A 15595-nucleotide genomic window follows, 5' to 3' on the forward strand; every position below is an offset into this window, starting at 1 on the left:
CATATTTTATGGTAAATTAAATATTGAACTTAAAACTTACATATTACCTGCTTTTAAAGCTGTATTTCCCAAGGTAATGTAACTTATATTTCATGTGATCTTTAAAATAAATAGCAATACTGGCTCATAGCAATAAATAGCAATACTGGCTCATTACAAATCATTCCATTAACTCTGAAGAGACATACTTTTGGTAGAAGCAATGGAGGCAGATTCATCTGTTTAACAGTTATGGCGTGCCTAGCATGAGGCTACCTAAGTGCTAGGGACAGAGACAGTGACAGACTGCATCCTCATTCTAGCCCCTGACCAAGTAGGCAAGGGCTCATTTCCAAAATTGCTAGCCCTTAAGAAAAGATAAGGTGCCTCTCTTACTAAGAATGACCACAGCCATCTGATGATGCATCAGATATTTCTGAATGCATCTACATGTAGAACATTTCAATTTGAGAAAGGAGTGTAAACAAGGAATAAAAAAAAGTAGTGCATACCTAATGTATTAGCATAGAAAAAAACATCAGCAAAATGGCTTTTTTTTTTATTTCATGACAATCAAATACTAAATTGCACTGATCCTATTATGAACTGGTTTCATATCTTTCTGACGTTTACATCCAGGTAAAATGTAAAGTGAATTAATAGATAACAGTTCATGCAAAAAATACTAAGACATAACTCTATGTTTCTTTTTAGCCTGGAATTTTGAAATAGTCCACTGATTTTATAGTCATTTCTCAGTGGTGTTCCAGAAAGGGATAGCACAAGGATCCCGATGGTGGTCTATATGAGAAACCATCCATAGCTGGGAAGAGAGATGATGGCACATCCAGTTTTCAGAGTGAGAGAATGATCGATCTCTAGAATTAAACTAATGCTGGATTTCAAACATCCTTGTGTCCTAATTACATAAAGATCAAACAGCTTCATTTATACAAACATCTTTGGATCTTAATTTAAAATACTAACACTATAGAAATAAAAATTAGTAGTAAATAAACTCAGTTGTTGTTTTGTAAAAGTTAGACAACAATTATTCCCCTTGGTCATTCTTCAGATTTTCTTTTCGTTTGTCTCTCTCCCACAACATGCAATAATACATTTTAAAGATTTATTATTTATTTGATATGAATCTAATTTAAAAGAAAGCAGAATGTTTAGATTCATTATATTCTAAACTTGCAGTAGAGTTTATAAATTACCTAATCTCTTATTTCATAGATGAACAAACTGATCCTGGGGAATAACATTTTGCTTAAAAATCGTATGTGAGGTTGATTTTTAGCTGATGTGTCCCAAAGTATTTGTTTCTTTTCTAGAGAAAGGAAGATGTTCAGCTCCTGACTTAATAATCATGAATGAATAAAAATGCAGAGTAAGAAATCAGACAATCAATGGGCTTTCAGAATGGGTTAGCACACTGTATCTTAGGCTTATTTTTAATTGTGTCCTCACCTGTTTCTTGTTCACTGAAGGCCTGAAGCAAATTCGTGAGATTTTTGGTTTTAGCCAGAATTTCCTGGTATGTTCCCATTTGTGCTACTCTGCCACTTTCCATTACAACAATGAGATCCATCTGTGGTAGAAGTGTGAGGTTGTGTGTCACTAAAATTCGAGTCTGAAAAAGAGTATTTTATTCCTTGGGTTACAAAGGATGGTCAAAATGACTATTTTAAAGAGAGCTTCAGGGCGTCTCTGGTGGCTCAGTGGTAAAGAATCCACCTGACCGTGTAGGGCACGGGTTCGATCCCTGGTCGGGGAAGAGCAACTAAGCCCATGTGCCGTAACTACTGAGCCTGTGATCTAGAGCTGGGGACCACAACTATTGTGCTCACACGCCGCAGCTACTAAAGCCCGATCACCCTAGAGTCTGTGCTCCACAAGAGAGGCCACCACAGTAAGAAGGCCCGTGCACTGCAGCTAGAGAAAAGACCGCACAGCGATGAAGGCCTAGCACAACTAAAAATAAATACAATTTAAAAAAAGAGAGCTGCAATCATTATTTTTTGTCTTTACTATTTTAGAGTATACTTCTTGGGAGGCACCCATTTAAAATAGCACATAAATATCTCACAGTGAATGATGATACACTACTTGACAGAAACAAAAAAAGTCAGCAAATGTTTTACCCCATTAGTTCAGGTATTCTTCATTCATTAAGAATGAATCAAATTTATGACAAATTAACAACAGTCTTATAACTGTCATTCTTGCATCCTTTTCTGAAGGTCCTGTACTGTTACAAGGGGCTTCCCAGGTGTTGCTACTGGTGAAGAACTGGCCTACCAATGCAGGAGATGCAACAGACCTGGGTTCAAGCCCTGGGAAGATCCCTTGGAGAAGGGCATGGCAACCCACTCTAGTGGGTTCTCTTGCCTGGAGAATCCCAAGAACAGAGAAGCCTGGCAGGCTACAGTCCATGGCATGGCAAAGAGTTGGACACAACTGAAGCAACTTAGCATGCATGCAGTGTTACAAAAACATGTTTAAGTTATAACACGTAGTCTTTATTTTTAAATCTTTCCATATTATTATATAATATACATTAAATTGAGAAGATTTATCTTGGGTTCATTTCAATAAGTAAAGACATTTGTTTATACTTATTATAAATTATATTTATATATAATGTATATAATGTATATTAATGTATAATATATGTTTATATTTATTATAAATTATAAATATTTATTTTGCCATCTTATACATTTACTTTTTCCAGAATTCTCTGTATAAATAAATCTATAAGCACACAGTGTGAATACATGCATATGGCTCTGCAGTCAGAGAGACTTTTAAAAATCTCTGCGGTTCTTGGGGTTTCCCTGGCGGCTCAGTGGTAAACAATCCACCTGCCAATGCAGGAGACATGGGTTGCATCCCTAATTCGGGAAGACCCCACATGCTGTGGAGCAGCTAAGCCTGTGAGTACCACAGCTACTGAGCCTGTGCCCTAGAGCTGAGAACCACAACCATTAGCTCATGTGCTGTAACTACGGAAACTCTGCCACAGAGCCTTTGCTCTGCAATAAGAGAAACCACCGTAATGAGAGGTCCGTGCACTGCAGCTAGAGAGTAGACCCTGCTCTCCACCACTAGAGAAAGCCTGCACAGCAGTGAAGACCCAGCACAGCCAAAAAAAAAAAATTTCTGTGGTTCTTAAATTGGGCAAGCTATATCAAGTCATTATGAGTTCCAAGTTTCTTCATATATAAAACAGGAGTATTGATAACGCTTATCTCAGACTTGCTATAAGAACTAAATGAACTAATTTAGTGTCAAATTAGTCATATTTAACTATGTCAAATATGATATGCACTTGGTAAATATTAATTCCTTTTTCCTTTGTTCCTTCACAGAACAATTGGATTGTTATTAAGGTTATATTTAAAATATCTAATTTTAAGTAAAAAATAATAAATACTATTTTCCATAAAAGTGCTATACAACAAAATTCCATTTTTCCAAAAAAATGGTCAGCTAAACTTAAAACACTCATTTTGATGTGTAAATCACCTTTGAACACAGTATGAGTCAATGAGGTAATAATCACAGAAGTAGAGTAAACTTGTAAAGATTTTAAAATGTTCATTAAAGTCTGTGAGAGAGCAATACACCATCCCATTCTTTATGTGAAATTTGACTACTCTGCATCAACAAATAAAGTATTAGAATCTGGGGCCCAGTGCTACGTAGATTATTCTCCCCGTCCCTCACAAAAGCGTATGTGATGCTGTGGCCACCTTGTTCCTTAACATGCCAGAGGACCCGATCACTTTTTCAAAAAGTTGCTTTGCAACATGAACATCAACTGCAGACAAGGGATCATCTAGGAGGTAGATGTCAGCCCCACTGTAGACAGCTCTGGCCAGACACACTCGATGCTTCTGTCCACCACTTATATTCACACCCTGAAAATAAAGCAGGAGAAAAAAAAATAGGGAAAATGTGTAAATGTCAAAGAACATACGCATGCATGAGTGTGTGCTCAGTCGCTCCAGTCATGTCTGACTCTGCGACACTAAAGACTATTGCCTACCAGGCTCCTCTGTCCATGGGATTCTCCAGGCAAGGATACTGGAGTGGGTAGCCATTCCCTTCTATAGGGGACTGTTCTGACCCAGGGATCTAACCCAGGTCTCCTCCATTGGCAAGTAGGTTCTTTACCATGGAGCCAACTGGGAGGCCCCAAAGAACACATTAGTTATGTCCAAATTCTCTTCTGTAGCAGGGAAAGGTAATAACTCAGGATTGATATTTCAACCTTTCTTTATCCTGAAATTCCAAAAGCCTCTATTTCCTAGTGCCATTAATTTGTGTAAATTAACAGATATATCTGCTTTCTCTTAATTGCTTGCTTTTAAAAAGTAGATACTAACAGTTATGGAGGAAAAAAATGTCCAATTCCTTACCTCTGAAAGGTTGTGCCTCTGGAATATTAAAGGAAACTTTTGGCTGTCATTTGTATACTGACACTGCTGATTATTTTTAAATTGACATATAGGAAATTGAGAATAATAGCTAAATTATCAAAGCAGTAATCAACATGTCTTATTTTCTTCTGTAGAAAGATTACTACAAGTCTTGTTGGCAAAAGTACAACTCTAAGAAGCAAGAATAAGGAATATACATCACTCTATGTGAGAATTAGAATCGACATGTACAGCCATGTATGGAGAATTATGTGGCCAGGCCCAATTTACTTGATTTATTTTATATTTAGTATTTACAGATCTGGTTTAAAAGCTCTCCATGCAGCACAGAACTTAACCAGTGCCCTATAATTGTAAAATGCCTTTGCTTCTTTGCCTTTCTCATCTTCCCTCTGCTCAACAAATATCTCCTATATTCTGCTGCTGCTGCTGCTGCTAAGTTGCTTCAGTCGTGTCCGACCTTGTGCGACCCCATAGATAGCAGCCCACCAGGCTCCCCCGTCCCTGGGATTCTCCAGGCAAGAACACTGGAGTGGGTTGCCATTTCCTTCTCCAATGCATGAAAGTGAAAAGTGAAAATGAAGTTGCTCAATCGTGTCTGACCCTCAGTGACCCCATGGACTGCAGCCTTCCAGGCTCCTCCATCCATGGGATTTTCCAGGCAAGAGTACTGGAGTGGGGTGCCATCGCCTTCTCCATATATTCTGAGAGCTGTTAAAGAATATGAAAGTGCTAGTCTCTCAGTCATGTCCGACTCTTTGCGACCCCACGGACTGTAGCCTGCTTCCCTCCGTGGAATTCCCCAGAAAGAATACTGAAGTATGTTGCCATTCCTTCTCCGGGTGGAGAGCTATGCTAGCACTTGGGATTTAATGATAAATGAAACTGAGCCTCTGTCATGGGGAGGTCATATTTTAGCAAAGGAGCCAAGAGCAAAAAAAATATATACAAAGTAATATAATACATAAATACAACAAAGTAATATGATACATATATCTGTGAGTATGTGTGATTGTAACAGTCTCCAACTCATGGGTTTGTCATGAGCATTTAATGAGCTTAAAATATCTAGGATGAATCCAATACTGAGTACAGATATAACACACATTGGCTATCGTCACTCAATCACTTCTCTCTCTAATCCATCCTCTGACCTGTCATCGTGTATCCAGCAATTATGTCATCTTGCTTAGAAATCTTGGATAGCCACATCTTTCTCTTCTCATTATTCATGAGCAACAGCAAATTCCTTAATAGAAATCCAAGACACTTAGATTTTGGCATTAACTCATCTTTCAACCACTCTCCCAATGCTGCCCTCAAGTGACTGACTGACAATCAGACTAGCCTGCCTTTTCCTATCTACACAGAGAGTGTTCACTCTGCTTGGGTACCCACGCCCTCCCTTTGCAATTCAAAAGCTACACACTGCAAGTACTCTTTGAAATCAATCTTCTACCCAGAGTTTCAGGTAAAGCAATTCCTTCCCTCCCTTCTTGTCTTATAGTTTTCTGTTTACTCATCCATTGCTAGAAATAGCAATACTCATGTCAGCATCTCATTCTCCTACCCACTCCTACCTAGTTTATTCTTGCACTCCCAGCACATAGTGTCCAAATAAATACTGGTAAAGGCAATTGATAACATCACTGGCAGAGATCCAGTTGATTCCAATCCCTTGAAGACAAAGTGATAGCTTTCTTGCTCACCCTTATGTACTCCATTGTAGAAAACAGGCAAATAACAGATTAATAAATATTTGTGTTCAACTGAGTTATGTCAAAGAAAAAGATAATAAAGGTGAAGAAAATCCTACATTCATTATCTTTGTCATCTCATTGTTTTAGTTGGTAGTCGAGTCTGACTCTTTGCGAACTCGTGGACCATAAACAGCTGTAAACAGATTTCCTTCTGAAATACTCAATTACATTTGTAAGGTACATCATTAGATTGGGAGAAATTTAATTATAAAATATAAAAATCAGAATTTATAAGTGGTAATAACACTTAAGGACTATATTAAATCTATATTTCACATTTTGAATTTTCTACTTTAATTTTTTAGTTACATACGATTAGCTATTTCCATCTTCACAGGTGGCATTAGTGGTAAAGAACCTGCCTGCCAATGTAAGAGACATAAATGATGCTGGTTTGATCCCTGGATAGGGAAGATCCCCCAGAGAAGGGCATGGCAACATACTCCAGTATTGTTGCCTGGAGAATCCCACGGACAGAGGAGCCTGGTGGGCTACAGTAGGGTCGCAAAGAGTCAGACATGACTGAAGCAACTGAGCACGCATGCATGCGTTAGCTATTTCATATTATTAAAGATTGGCTTTATCAGCAAAACGCTCAACATGCATTAACAAGTTTGAAGAAGTCGCATTTCTGTATAATTTTAGCTATGGTGCTATTGCCTAGAGGGATAGTGAAGATGCCAGAAAAAACACAGAGATTGCAAAAAATTAAATCTACTTAACACTTTGAAAACATACCCCCGCAGAATAACAGGTTATGAATAAAAACAATGTAAGTCTAGTTAAAAGGTAAGATCTACCTTGTCCTAGATTTTATATTTTATTGAAATATAGATGATTTACAACGTTGTGTTAGTTTCAGATGTACAGCAAAGTGTACATCCTAGATTTTAAATACTGTCGCTTTCTACAATTTCGTTTATAGTTTTCAATTTATATAACAAGACAAATAATAGGAGGCCAGGGTAAAAACGCTTAACAACGTTATGCTAACTCTCTTCTCAGAAATTCAAAACACTAAGGATTATTTACTTATCTTCATAGTACATATGAATCGTAGGCAGAGGCTGCTTTTGCATTCATGTTTAATTAATGGAGATTTTAGTCAAGGGTTGGGGATAATCTCTCGGGGTTCATTATTTGACTTGTGATATATTATTTTGTTTTGTTTTTAACTACAATACACTGGGTAGCATGATACCTATTCATTAACTCGATGAAAATAAATAGAACAAAGAATATGACCTCTGGGAAACAAGCTCCTCCTAAGGAAGCATGTGTGAGCATGGAACAGGTACATGATGACAGCATCGTCTCAGAGTGTTGTTGGAACCTGGTCTTGGTGCCGCCACTGGAGACGGGGGCTCTGCTGCTACTCTCCTAGGCTTGACTTCGTGCACAAGAGATTCACAAGAAACAAAACTACTACTCCCTCATTAGACAGTGAACAGCATTACACCAGAAACCAAGCAAAGCGTTGATGATCCACTTGGTGGGCTTTCACTCCCTGTATAGACACTAACAACAGAATTTCCTGCTGATTTTTAATCTGCTTTCCAAGTAGTCAATAAAAAATAATTATTCATCTTTAATACTGCCATCTCTTTCATAGGACTTCTACAATAACTTTTAAAAATTATGGTTGTGTAGCTCTTCAAGACCTCAGGAAAAGGGCTATAGATGTTTTATTAGTGTAGCTGACTGGAATGTTATTCCTACATAGGATAAAATATATTTTCCTTACTTTTTCTCCAATCTCAGTTTGATCTCCATTTGGTAACTGCTCCAAATCAGGAAGGAGAGCACAGGCTTCCAAAACTCTCTCATAAAGCTGCTTCTGCATGACAGAGCCGAAGAGAATGTTTTCTTGCAAAATGCAATTCTGAATCCAGGCCTGCTGGGAAACATAAGCCACGGAGCCCTAAAAAAGAAATAAATAAAAGAAATACTCTTAACAGGGGAAAAGGAGAACTTGCATGTGCCAGATAAAGGGAACATATTTGTCTGTGGTTTTGCTCCCCTTAAATTGAATTTAAAAAAAAAAATAGATTATTTCTTAAATGTAAATATATTCCATATATATTTTAATCTTATGTCCTATTTTAATCTTATGTATTTTTATTAGAGGCCCCTTCAAATGAATTACTTTGTGTTTTTTATTTCCTTTCAAGTAGCTTCTACCAAGACTTCCCTGGTGGCTCAGACAGTAAAAGCATCTGCCTACGATGCAGGAGACCCAGGTTCGATCCCTGGGTCGGGAAGATCCCCTGGAGAAAGAAAAGGCAACCCATTTCCTTTCTATCAAAGGTCCCTGTGAGATTTTTGGCAGACACCGAGTTTACTAGTCAGCTCTTCCTACCTCACAAGGTACCATGAACTGAGTGGCTTAAACAATAGAATTTTTTTTTTTTTCTCACAATTCTGAGATCAAGGTGTTGGCACATGTGAGGAGAGAGTAAATTAGCCAAGATGGTGTGTTCAGACTCTCTCACCCCACATTTTGTAAATAATGACTATGTAACAGCTGAGATCATTTATAGCACTGCACATGCTCATCATGAGGTACTTGATTGGTCACAAGCTGTTTGTGCTGTAGGGATATGTGAGCTCCACCTAGAAAGTGGTGGCATTACTGCTGTGTCACGGCTGTGTCTGTTGGGTCAGCCATGAGAGGAGAGAAAATAGAGTGTCTACTGCCATGGCTGCTGTGGCAGCCAGGAGAGAATAAACATGTCTGCAGTTCCTACAGCTCTTTGCATCTTCTTCCAGCCTCTTAGCTTGCACCTTGCCTACCCTGGGTTCAACGAACAGTGTGCACAATGTGAATGGTAAGACAACTGGCATCATGACCAGGACAGCATGGTTGGTTTCTCCTAAGACCTATCTCCTTAGCTTGAAGATGGCTGTCTTCTCCCCAGTCTTCACATGGTCTTTCCTTTGTGTATGTGTCTTAATTTCTTCTCCTAACATATCAGCCAAAGGGCCCACCCTATTAACCTTATTTTAACTTATGGCCCCCTTGAAGACCCTGTCTCCAAATACAATCACATTCTTAGGTATTGGGGGTTAGAACTTTGACATATGAATATGGGGAGAAGACAATTCGGCCCATAACACTGAAGTTGGGGTGCAAGTTGTTTTGGAGGGATGAATTCCTGTGGACTTCTTATGGAAAGGAAATGGAGAAGCAGGATTGGATAGAGGGGTAGGTCACATGGTGACCCAGATCCAAGAAAGATTTGGTCAATCTTCCAGAGAGCTGTGGAAATGTATTACCCAGCAGAGGGATTCTGTTGTTAGGCTGAACTGGCCTGGCCTTTAAGGTTGGAGCCCAGCAGGCCATCACGAAGGTGCTAATGTGTTTGATGTACTCCCAAAGCTGGTGGCAAGCCCCCTAGAAGGGGGCTCTGGACACCACATTCCTTTGTCTTCCATGAACTCACTGCTCTTAAATTCATTTTCTGATAATCTGATGTCTTGACATTATTCCTGAATATCTCTGATGCATGAAATATTCTTTTAACTAACCTTTGTCTTCTAAAGGACTCCCAGTATTTGAACTAGAGACTCACGTTTCAATCTACCCCATGGACTCTAACCAAACACCAACTTGAGTATTCTGATTATTCCTCACTCTAACAATACTGCACATTTAAAGTACTTTCTGACATAGACCTGTAAATAACTACCAGTCTTTTGATTTCTACCAACTGCTTTCAAGAACAAAGATTAACTTTTAATTCTTCTTTGTTGAGCAAGTAAGACACAGAATGGATTTTGAGCCAAAATAATATAATTCGATCTGACTTGATCTTGAACACAAAAGTAATTGCTCTTGAACTACCTCGCTTAGTGAATAACCTTGATTAGGATAGCATAATAAATCAGTCCTCAGGTGATGGAGATTCTGAATACTTGATATACATCAGGCAAGATAAGGAGAACAGAGGGTGAAGAACACAGGAAAGAAGAATGCAGAACAGGGGGAAACGGTGTATAATATAAAATAGGAACTAAATACTACATTGAGAAATATGGACTTGAGGTATTGGTGTAACAGGAGCTGAAAAAGAGTTGATAAATTTTCACAGAGATGTAAAACTTTCCATGTATTATCATTACATCTCACATACAAATGAAAATGTGTATTTGTTTCATTTCATTCTTAATAATATAACTACAATAGAAGTTTGGTTAATTCAAAAATGGACTCTAAATCTCTGATGTTCCATCAAAGAACACTGAATACTGGATATGCTGCATGAATGATGTCTGATATAAACCTTTGATACTGGGAATAGGGGATCTTAGAATTTGAACACTGTAATGATATGCATCAAACAATTGAGAATGTGAAACCTTGAGAAACAGAAAGATGTAAACAAAAGCACCTTATAAATACTAAATGTTAGGTTGGCCATGCCATTATTATGATTGAAAGTGAAAGCATCAGTCACTCAGTGGTGTCTGTCTTTTTGTGACCCCATCCATGGACTGTAGCCCTCCAGCCTCCTCTGTTCATGGAATTCTCCATGGAAGAATTCTGGAGTAGGTTGCCATTCCCTTCTCCAGGAGATCTTCCTAACACATGGATTGAATCTGGGTTTCCCACATTGCTGGCAGACTTTTTTTTTTACCATCAGAGCCACCAGGGAAGCCCATTACTATTAAATTAGAGATAATCAGATAATATAAATTTAGGATTAGACATGTTTTAGGAAATAACTGAGAGTATGGAATGTGGAATAATTCAGAATGTTAAATAATTAAAATCTTGCCACTGATCCAGACTAATAAGCTTCCTAAAGAACAAAGTGGCCAGTTATATAGACAGATAATATTGTCTCTCTTTCACATCCCTAGCTTAATATAAACAAAGTGAGTCCTCTCTACTTTATGATTAGTAATAGCAGTGTTATTGTTTCTATTATCACCATGAACACTTTCCTAACTATGAATCCTCAAAAGTATCAGAAATAATCTTTAAGTCTTACCACGAGCCCCTCAACAATCATAATGAAGATAACAATAACCATAAAAACTCTCAGGGAGCCAGCTGACTCTGTGCCAAGAACTAGTCTAGGTCTTCGCACATTATCTTATTCAATCTGATCCTTAAAATTTAAGTTTATTATTATCATGTATGTATCATGTGAAACTTAAAATTGATATTGGTTTCATCTTGATCAACTCCTAATCATTTTTCAAGATTAAATAAAAGGCTACCTATTTTGATTATTTTTTTAACTCTTAAAAGCAGAATTTGTTGCTTTTTATACTGTTTCATTTCAAAAATCAAAATATTTATTGTAAATGATCTTAGTATCTCCCTCACTTGACTATGAACTCTTTAATAAAAGTAGCATATCCTCTTCATGTTTATTTCCTTGGTACTATGCCAGGCGCATAGTATATGCTCAATTGTTGCTTTGTGAAAATTAAAGAAACTGAATGAAAATAAAATCAATATGTCAATAAAATCATATATCACACTATTATATTTTTAAAGGATACTTACTGGCCATGTGGGGCCACCCAAGATGGGTGGGTCATGGTGGAGAGATTTGACAGAATGTGGTCCACTGGAGAAGGGAATGGCAAACCACTTCAGTATTCTTGCCTTGAGAACCCCATGAACAGTATGAAAAGGCAAAAAGATAGGACACTGAAAGAGGAACTCCCCAGGTCAGTAGGTGCCCAATATGCTACTGGAGATCAGTGGAGAAATAACTCCAGAAAGAATGAAGGGATGGAGCCAAAGCAAAAACAACACCCAGTTGTGAATGGGACTGGTGATGGAAGCAGGGTTTGATGCTGTAAAGAGCAATATTGCATAGGAACCTGGAATGTTAGGTCCATGAATCAAGGCAAATTGGAAGTGGTCAAACAGGAGATGGCAAGAGTAAACATCGATATTCTAGGAATCAGTGAACTAAGATGGATTGAAATGGGTGAATTTAACTTAGATGACCATTATATCTACTACTGTGGACAGGAATCCCTCAGAAGAAATGGAGTAGCCGTCATGGTCAACAAAAGAGTCCGAAATGCAGTCCTTGGATGCAATCTCAAAAATGACAGAATGATCTCTATTCGTTTCCAAGGCAAATCATTCAATATCACAGTAATCCAAGTCTATACCCCGAACAGTAACACTGAAGAAGCTGAAGTTGAGTGGTTCTATGAAGACCTAAAGACCTTCTAGAATTAACACCCAAAAAAGATGTCCTTTTCATTATAGGGGATTGGAATGCAAAAGTAGGAAGTCAAGAAACACCTGGAGTAACAGGCAAATTTGGCCTTGGAGTACGGGATGAAGCAGGGCAAAGGCTAATAGAGTTCTGCCAAGAGAACACACTGGTCATAGCAAACACCCTCTTCCAATAACACAAGAGAAGACTCTACACATGGACATCACCAGATGGTCAACACTGATACCAGATTGATTATATTCTTTGCAGCCAAAGATGGAGATGCTTTATACAGTCAGCAAAAACAAGACTGGTAGGTGACTGTGATTCAGATCATGAACTCCTTATTGCCAAATTCATTCTGAAATTGAAGAAAGTGGAGAAAATCACTACACCATTCAGGTATGACATAAATCAAATCCCCTATGACGATACAGTGGAAGTGAGAAATAGATTTAAGGGACTAGATCTGATAGACAGAGTGCCTGATGAACTATGGATGGAGGTTCGTGGACATTGTACAGGAGACACGAATCAAGACCATCCCCAAGAAAAAGAAATGCAAAAAAAAAAAAAAAAAACATGGCTATCTGAGGAGGCCTTACAAATAGCTGTGGAAAGAAGGGAAGCAAAAAGCAAAGGAGAAAAGGAAAGATATGCCCATTTGAACACAGAGTTCCAAAGAATAGCAAGGAGAGATAAGAAATCCTTCCTCAGCAATCAATGCAAAGAAATAGAGAGAAACAACAAAATGGGAAAGACAAGAGGTCTCTTCAAGAAAATTAGAGATACCAAGGGAATATTTCATGCAAAGATGGGCTCAATAAAGGACAGAAATAGTAGGGACCTAACAGAAGCAGAGGCTATTAAGAAGAGGTGGCAAGAATACACAGAAGAACTGTACAAAAAAGATCTTCACAACCCATATAATCACGATGGTGTGATCACTCACCTAGAGCCAGACATCCTGGGATGTGAAGTCAAGTGGGCCTTAGGAAGCATCACTATGAACAAAGCTAGTGGAGGTGATGGAATTCAAGTTGAGCTATTTCAAATCCTGAAAAATGATTCTGTGAAAGTGCTGCACTCAATATACCAGAACATTTGGAAAATTCAGCAGTGGCCACAGGACTGGAAAAGGGCAGTTTGCATTCCAGTCCCTAAGAAAGGCAATGCCAAAGAATGCTCAAACTACTGCACAATTGCACTCATCTCACATGCTAGTAAAGTAATGCTTAAAATTCTCCAAGCCAGGCTTCAGCAATACGTGAACCGTGAACTTCCAGATGTTCAAGCTGGTTTTAGAAAAGGCAGAGGAACCAGAGATCAAATTGCCAACATCCGCTGGATCATGGAAAAAGAAAGAGAGTTCCAGAAAAACATCTATTTTTGCTTTATTGACTATGCCAAAGCCTTTGACTGTGTGGATCACAATAAACTGTGGAAAATTCTGAAAGAGATGGGAATACCAGACCACCTGATCTGCCTCTTGAGAAATTTGTATGCAGGTCAGGAAGCAACAGTTAGAACTGGACATGGAACAACAGACTGGTTCCAAATAGGAAAAGGAGTACATCAAGGCTGTATATTGTCACACTGCTTATTTAACTTATACGCAGAGTTCATCATGGAAAATGCTGGGCTGGAGGAAGCACAAGCTGGAATCAAGGTTGCTGGGAAAAATATCAATAACCTCAGACATGCAGATGACACCACCCTTATGGCAGAAAGTGAAAAAGAACTAAAGACCCTCTTGATGAAAGGGAAAGAGGAGAGTGAAAAAGTTGGTTTAAAGCTCAACATTCAGAAAACGAAGATCATGGCATCTGGGCCCATCACTTCATGGCAAATAGATGGGGAAAGAGTGACAGACTTTATTTTTTTGGGCTCCAAAATCACTGTAGATGGTGACTGCAGCCATGAAATTAAAAGACACTTACTCCTTGGAAGGAAAGTTATGCCCAACCTAGACAGCATATTAAAGAGCAGAGACATTACTTTGCCAACAAAGGTCCGTCTAGTCAAGGCTATGGTTTTTCCAGTTGTCATGTTGAGTGTTGGACTATAAAGAAAGCTGAGCGCTGAAGAATTGATGCTTTTGAACTGTGGTGTTGGAGAAGACTCTTGAGAGTCCCTTGGACTGCAAGGAGATCCGCCCAGTCTATCCTAAAGGAGATCAGTCCTGGGTGTTCATTGGAAGGACTTTGTTGAAGCTGAAATTCCAATACTTTGGCCACCTGGTGCAAAGAGCTGACTCATTGGAAAAGATCCTGATGCTGGGAAAGTTTGAGGGCCAGAGAAGAAGGGGATGACAGAGGATGAGATGGTTGGATGGCATCACCGACTCGATGGACATGGATTTGGGTGGACTCTGGGAGTTGGTGATGAACAGGGAGGCCTGGCATGCTGTGGTTCATGGGGTCGCAAAGAGTTGGACACGACTGAGTGACTGAACTGAACTGATATGGGCTAGGAAAATGTATAGCCATCTTGATCACCAGAGAAATGGCTGATTGTTGTCATTAAAGAGAACATAAGGAGAAAAGATAGTATATTTTAAGTTAAAAGTAGTGGTATTTATTAAGTGTAATCTTGTCAAAGAAAAAGTCCTTGAAAGTATGCTTGATTCCAAACTAAGAAACTGTATCGATGAGAGAAAAATAAATAAAAAATTAATCACTAAAAACCTGGAATCAGGAAAGATATAAAGACATGAAATTGAACTTGAACTTGGAAGTCGCTCAGTTGTGTCTGACTACAAAGCCCATGGAATTCTCCAGGCCAGAATACTGGAGCAGGTTGCCATTCCCTTCTCTAGCGGATCTTCCCAACTCAGGGATGGAACCCAAATACAACTCCTGCAATGTAAATGGATTCTTTACCAATTAATCACTAAAGACCTAGAATGACTCTTTGCGACCCCATGGAATATAGCCCACCAGGTTCCTCTGTCCATGGGATTTTCAAGGCAAGAATACTGGAGGGGGCTGAGGTTTCCTTCTCCAGAGGAGAATAAATATAGACACAAGGAAATGATATATCATGAACAAAAATAAAAAGATCTGGAGTTGATTTTTCCTAGAGAAAAAAAATAAAAAACTGTGAAGACACTAGTTTCATATCCATAGAGCCTCTCCATCTTGTCAGAAGTGAGAAGGAGTGATTAGGTAATATTTTACCTTCTTAGATAGTTAGGTCTAAGGAAAAATTCATT

The 15595-nt window shown here is 38.6% G+C and overlaps 1 protein-coding gene across 3 annotated transcripts in view; it reads right to left on the reverse strand.

Moving 5' to 3' along the window:
* Window positions 1-15595, reverse strand: part of LOC109560994 (multidrug resistance-associated protein 1-like) — a 97442-nt gene that overhangs the window by 37934 nt on the left and 43913 nt on the right. For all 3 annotated transcript variants that reach the window (XM_070786475.1, XM_019963459.2, XM_070786472.1), the window contains 3 exons: window positions 7935-8111; window positions 3741-3908; window positions 1453-1615 (listed from right to left, as the gene is read on the reverse strand). In XM_070786475.1, coding sequence (XP_070642576.1) covers window positions 1453-1615; window positions 3741-3908; window positions 7935-8111 — 508 coding nt within the window. The remainder of the gene's footprint in view (window positions 1-1452; window positions 1616-3740; window positions 3909-7934; window positions 8112-15595) is intronic.

The sequence above is a fragment of the Bos indicus genome, chromosome 1 (genome assembly GCF_029378745.1).
Source record: "Bos indicus isolate NIAB-ARS_2022 breed Sahiwal x Tharparkar chromosome 1, NIAB-ARS_B.indTharparkar_mat_pri_1.0, whole genome shotgun sequence".
In the NCBI taxonomy this organism is placed as follows: domain Eukaryota; kingdom Metazoa; phylum Chordata; class Mammalia; order Artiodactyla; family Bovidae; genus Bos; species Bos indicus.